Genomic DNA, 6,983 nt, shown 5'->3' on the forward strand with positions numbered 1-6,983 from the left:
ACCTAATAATTTATGTTCATACCATCATAAAATATGAAGTCAATACAATAGAAGGGACCATAACATATCATTTAGATGGAGCATTCTTTACACTGTCTTTTCTGTAAGTCATAGTATTTGTCATTCTATTCCTGTTGCCGTATGTATAGGTTGTAAAAAAAAAAGTTTGTATTATGCTTTCCATCATTACTAAATGCCATAAGTACATGCAAATGATTATCAGTCATCTACTACACAGCTTATACTCGCCGACAAATTGTAATAATTTTTAACAGAAAGGTATTATTCCTCTTACGGCATTCCTGGTATAACATGATGGTGTTTAACGATACACAGTGCAATCGAAGCATTGTTACATTAAATGTTGACTGACTTAACAAAGAACAAATCTATTGTTTCTTTTGTGAGAGAGAGAGAGAGAGAAAGTATCATCAAATTGTCTGTTCTTTTATTTTTTTTTTTTGTCCATTACCATAAAATCATCTTTTCAATGATCATCGACAAACTATGTCTGGAATAATCGAATTTTCCTATGACTGTGAAAGTGCAAGAAAATCTTGTAGGTTTACCGAACATTTTATTATTTATACGTACGTTCACCCCAAGTGTTTCCTTTTGCCAAAAATTCTTAATCATTGCTTCGTTGAAGCAATTTGGGGGCAAAGTTATCTCTCATTGAACTGCATGTTCTAAAGATTGTATTGTATTGGGGATAAAACGTTCATTGGAAACAGAAAAAAGCTACAACTTGAGATGTACCCTTTTCATGTGGAAATGCCCATATATATCTTGTTTTCTTAACCAAGGCTGCCTCAAACTAGGGATGTACATCGTCATCGATTCTATAGGCTGGCGGCTCTGAATAGTCATGGATTCATCGACTGGGCGATCAGAACTTAAGCAAAACACACTCCCAACTTGCCGGTTCATGGCTTGAATTCACAGATGTAAGTTAATGAAGCATTGCAGGAAAAATCTTCTACAGTATATCCTCGAAAACTTATACAGTCGTGGTCAAAACCAGGAGGTGTCCACGGCTGACCGTCTCTCCACATCTTACTCGTGACTGCTAAGGTGCCGCCGACTTCAACCCACGTGTAGACACCCTCTGACATTCGGTCATTCAGACCTGTCCACATGAACTTGAAATCTTCAATTCCGTAATGAGAGATAAGAAGTTCCTCTCTGATACTGGAAAGCTCATCGGGAGTTTCCATGGCGACAAGATATCCTCCTAGTTCGTGGCATCTATCCCTTGCCCCCTCCCAGGGCTGGCGGTCGTGCGGGCGGTAGAGATAGCAGGAGTCTGGGGACGATGTGAACCCAGGGCAAACTACGTATTGACAAGAAACAGAACCAAAGTAGAACACACCAACGTCTAACACAGTTAGGAATAATTATCAAAGTAGGCTCTTTTATCTCCTTCTTTTTCCTCTTCCTTTGCAGTTTTTTCTCTATTAATGGCCGTAGCAGTGTCTTTTTCGTACCCCAGAAGCTGTGGCATTGACCGATTTTGTATTTTCCTTTTCCTCACCTTTTCATTAGGTTTTGACCCTTAATAATTTACGAGAGGCAAGGTTTGTATGTAACCTATAATAGTTTAACTGCTTTAGGAAACTGCAAGAAAATGAAAGGCAATCCTTAATTTCTACTCATTTATCTTCAACACTGATCTTTTGCTTTATCAATGTAAAACTCTTAAGACTCGCGTATTTAAAATGTAATACAGCCTAATATTAATGTGTAATCAAAGTCACTTTTTACTCACTTTCCTCAAGACGTATCAACCACTAAGACATATTAAGCAACCACAAAACTTACATACCTGCCAACCCTGAGACTTAATAGATCTGAACAAACAAAGAAAATTATTCAAAAATCTGAAATTTGATAAATTTCATATACTTTACTATTAACAGATATTTCCAAATAGAAAAAGAAATCAGAACACACTGAAATTAATGCGTTTTCTTCCAGTGAAAAATCTGAATATTCAGATTTAAACTGAACAGTTGGCTGGTATGCACATATTACTTCAGTTTATTAAAAGTAATGTCATGGTTCAGATATCTGGAATGCTCTAGCTGAACAGGTAAATGAAATTGTGCCTTATTATCGTCGGCTAAACCAATAATAGAAACACATGGTTTGTTGCAGATAATTTGATCGATCAACTGAGTTCTCACGCCTAAAGCAGACTTTAAAGATTTAACGTTGTATTATAATTTTACTTTAAAACAGCGTCAGTATGATGATATTTATCATAGTACGGACCGAGTGTATCCTGAAAAATAGCGGCGTGTGCATACTTAATACTTGAATACAATTCTTACGTTTAATTAGCATTTTTGATTCACACAGACCAATAAACTTAAATCCCAAAGGCCGTGTCACACCTTTCCGGGCAAGCCTTGCGTGCGACTTGTGAAAAACAATTTTTACTACCCGTAGGTCCCCGCAGATGACCCGCACATGACAGTACCTAGCACGTATCTCACTCGTAGTCGGCCGGAGGTGCGCACGCAAATCGTTTTACTCGCAACCATGTTTAGGCCCTGTCACACCTTTCTGGGCATGCCACGCGGGCTTCTTGTGTGTGGGGATTTTCCAGCATACCGGAAAATTTCTGAGGGCGGACAAGGGCTTGGGCGAGTCAGAGCATGTGTCTTTAATACTTGCTGGACGCGTTCTACTTCAATTCTACTTACGGGTATACTGTGTGACCTGTGTACCAGTCGCGTGGGTGCTGACAACTCAGTGAAGGAATTCCTCTGAAGGAATGGCAGAAGTCCCACAGAATGTCATTATTTTGGATGCATACGGGGACTGCGAAGTACCTGCGTGGGAGTTGCCTGCGAAGTGCTGCTGCTAAGGGCCTCCTACTGGCGTTCTGCGTGGACCTCTCCGGGCGTCCCCGCGACTCGCCAGGAAAAAGTTTTGGTCATGCTCAAAACTTGGCTGCGGTTAAGAATGGAACTTGCGTGCGCACCTCCGGGCAACTACAGGCGAGATACGCGCTAGGTACTGTCAGGTGCGGACCAACTGCGGAGAGTTCCGGGTGGCAAATTTGTTTCCCCGCATGTCAAGCCGCAAAACATCCCCAGATACGGTATGACAAGGCCTTGACCATGCTCAAAACTTGTTCCGAGTGCGTCGTGGGGGTTCGCTCGCAGAGGTACACGCAGAACACCAGTAGGAGACCCTTACCGGCAGCACCTATCAGGCAACTCTAACGCAAGTACTTCTCAGTACCTGTACGTCGCTCGTATCAGAAAACAGTTCGGTTTCAAAGCTCTCACGCAGCTAGGTTACACGGAATACACGCAAGTAGAAGATAAGTAGCACGCGTCTAGTAGGTAAGAAACAAGTGTGAAACTCGCAAACATTCTTGTCCGCCCGAGAAAATTCTCCTGCGTGCTAGAAAATCCCTCCTCGCAACAAGCCCGAGTAGCTTGCCCGGAAAGGTGTGACACGGCCTTTATGAAATTACAAGGTCAGCCATATTTTCAAGCAGCGATTAACAGGGCGGTCATCTGCATTTTGCAGCCGTTATGTAAACAGTGTTATTTAGTATCAAAATGGTATATTAGTATTTGTACTGTTCCGTAAAGTAATCACTATTTTGTTGGTATTTCTTTCAGATTTTTTTTTTCATATTTGCGTATGTAGGCCTATACTGATTAACAATGCCTTATCGATGGTGTTGAGATGGCGAAAATAAGTCATGAACTCCAACTTAAAGCACAAAAAAGGTTTACAAGTTGTTTTAATGAACAGTTGACTGCTACACATGCACTGCATTTGACTCTTGCAATGTTAATATATTTATGGAAAGTTTTGTTTTGATATATCAAGGGGTACTCGCAAAACTTGTAAAACCTATACCTCATAAGGTAAGGACAACAAATCCCTTGCATTTGAGTGAAGAGTAAATGAAACTCGGGATATTCATATTACATGCTGTGTAACTTCTCCACTTCATACTAGATTAGTAATTTCATACTATAAATTTAATAATCGGAATGTTCGCGTGCGAAAATCTCATACCGCGAAAGAGGCCGTCTGCTCCAATTCGCGAAAATTTCATACTGCGAAAATGTAGTATGTAATTTCGATTACATGCATACCTATTTCACATCGTTTTCCGATATACCATCTCGGGCACGTACAAGTAAATTCTTCCAGTGTTTCCGAACAGGTCCCTCCATTTAGACAGGGATTGGGCAATCTGTTTGTGAAGTACAAAAACATCAAACTACTGAAGTTAGGCAACTTTTGTCGAGTATCTCGAAGAAAGATAACAGAACCACAGCTCTTTCACTCGCCAAGTCAGAATGAGGTATGCGTAGCGTTTTGATTTTCATCACAGTCAACATACACAATATGCCTCATGTACCGTCCAACACAGTTACGTAAAAGTAAATAAATAAGTAAATATATGAAATAAAACCAACCTCAAGACTTATGTAGTTTTTTAGTTCCCTACTTCTTAACAAAATGTATTAAAAGAATATTATATCCTAAATGACTCGTATAAACATTAAAAAAAAATGCACTTTAGTTTGGCATACCCAGCAAGAAACGTTTATTTAGATTCTACATTTCACACTCAAATACATATTTTGTACTTTTGTAGTATTCTCCGTTTGTCACAATGTTCTATGTGATATACACTAAGCAAAAAAAGAAAGTAAACATTTTTTCGAGTTAATTTTTCTCATAAAATATATGGCTAAATATCACATGGTAAAGGTAATTTGTAATTGGCTATCAACCTGGCAAGTCAATAAAAATGCAAAATTTACGCTTGAGTGAACACATACGTTTTTCTCTTCCAAAGCACAAAAGTAAAACTTTCAAAAATGGACAAGTTGTGATTCATGTTTATGTGCTTTTCCATATTACAATGAGAACAAAAGACAATTCAACACGATAAAAATACAGATTAATTTGCAAAAATCATTCTGTCATCCATAAAATGACTCCCAAAGATAAAGAATGACGAAAAAAGGAGAAAAGGGAAAAGTCTTCTATCAAATCCAAATTCAAATTACATTAAAGAGGCAATATTACGAAAAATATTAGAAATTTCAAGTGATATTTCAAATTAAGAAAATTGAAAATGATAATTCTTCTCAAATTTGTCTCATGAATCTTGAAATTCCTAAATCAAAAGAATGAAATAAATTGAATTGGTCTAAAGTTATCAGTGCTATATTGAAGGACACTTGCAAATGAATGAAAAAATACAAATTTTTGCAATTTTACTTTTGCGTCTTGGAGGTCAAAAATCAATGTGTCCACTCATGCGTAAAACTTATTAATCTAAGTCAGGTTGATAGCCAATTAAATGATCTACAACATGATATACGATAAATTACAAACCCCATAAACATGTAACAGAAATGATTCCTATCTTCTTCTTAGGTAATACCAAATAATTATGATGATGTTATAGTGATTTCCGCTAGCACTGATAACATCAGTGTCACACGAGTTTCAGGCTTTAATACCCAATTCGGATTCCTTCATTGTCTAACTTTTACGTTAAAGTCGATTGTGAACCCTCTCTTTATGCATTTTCCAAAGTTTGCCGTTCAAGTCATGTTAGACTATCCAGCCAAGAGGTATCTTCTACCCGAGATGACTTTCTGACCTTTAATCCTCGGAATGAAAAAACCAGATAATTAGGTGATACGCTTTTAGCGTATCACCTATTGTGATTGTCAAAATCTGTCTTTTTTAGGTGATACGCTATCAGCGTATCACCTATTGTAATTGTCAAAATTTCTCTTTTTAGGTGATACGCTATCAGCGTATCACCTATTGTAATTGTCAAAATTTCTCTTTTTTTTTATTCTTCTTTCTTTCTGCCACATTTTGTGTCGTCAATATCTCAACAATGACATCACGGAATGACATGACATTTTCAGTCAACATGTCTCATAACAATATCTAGCGACAATAAGGTTTTCATGACAGTAACATATCTATGACGTCATCTAGGCGCCATTTTGTGATTTTCGGACCTTGTCACATGATCAATCATAACTTCATAACTAGATGTCATTTCTGTATCATTTTCGCTGGACATAAAGTTCAGGTCACGCTCTATCTTACTTTCTAACGCTAGTTACCAAGGTCATCATTAGGCGCGCGTAAGCGCGCGTCAAAATTTTAAAAGGCTCAAAACGACTTCCCAATGGGAAATCTCGAAGTTTCAGACAATTATAAGCGTTTCAAACATTTTCTCGCGTGCGCGTCCGTCCGCGCAATTTCGCGCGCAGAGCGCTTAAGAAACATGGAAATGCATTTTTTTTGACTGATTTGGATTCCTGATACTTTGAGTAACAGTATCCATTGATTTCCGATCGATTTCGACCCATAACAAAGGAATGCACAGGCGTCAAAGTTGAAATTCCGCACGCGCGTCTTTCTGCAAATATAGTGAAAAAACATGTCTTTGTTTATTTCGTCATAGCTCTTTAAATCGTCCGTTGACCCTATATTTCTATTGCATATTACAAAAGCATATGAATTGTAAATAACATTCCAAGTATCAATATTGCCAGAGAAACGCGATGACGTCATCAAATCGTCATTTTATATAAAAAAAGTGGAATTGATTTTTTTGAGGTACTGTTTCTGACATTCATTTGCTCGTATCTCTGTTGTTTAAGCTCAATATTATCCCAAATTCAGATATGTTGTACTTTGAACATTTGCCTCTCAAGTCCATGTGATGGTTTTGATATATGATGACGTCATCATACTAGAAATTGTGATTAAAGGTAAAGACTCAAAATCAGACAAGTTTACGTGTTATGTCTATGGGAGGTGATTTTTTTTCAAACCATGCATTGACTTGACAACGTTTAAGCACCTTTACCTCATCTGATTTTGCTCCATTTCCTCTGAAACATAAATATGTTGTAGCTGAGACAATAAGCTGCAGTCATCATGCATTTTATATTTTCAAATCT

The 6,983-nt window shown here is 37.8% G+C and overlaps 1 protein-coding gene across 1 annotated transcript; it reads right to left on the reverse strand.

The window, feature by feature from the left end:
- Nucleotides 1-926: 926 nt before the first annotated feature.
- LOC140246872 (perlucin-like protein) lies at nucleotides 927-2,546 on the reverse strand. Its single transcript, XM_072326198.1, has 2 exons — nucleotides 2,483-2,546; nucleotides 927-1,333 (listed from the first exon to the last, which is right to left on the reverse strand). Exons 1-2 carry the CDS (start codon nucleotides 2,544-2,546, stop codon nucleotides 927-929), a joined length of 471 nt encoding a protein of 156 aa, XP_072182299.1.
- Nucleotides 2,547-6,983: the final 4,437 nt, after the last annotated feature.

Source organism: Diadema setosum, chromosome 3, assembly GCF_964275005.1.
Source record: "Diadema setosum chromosome 3, eeDiaSeto1, whole genome shotgun sequence".
NCBI lineage: Eukaryota > Metazoa > Echinodermata > Echinoidea > Diadematoida > Diadematidae > Diadema > Diadema setosum.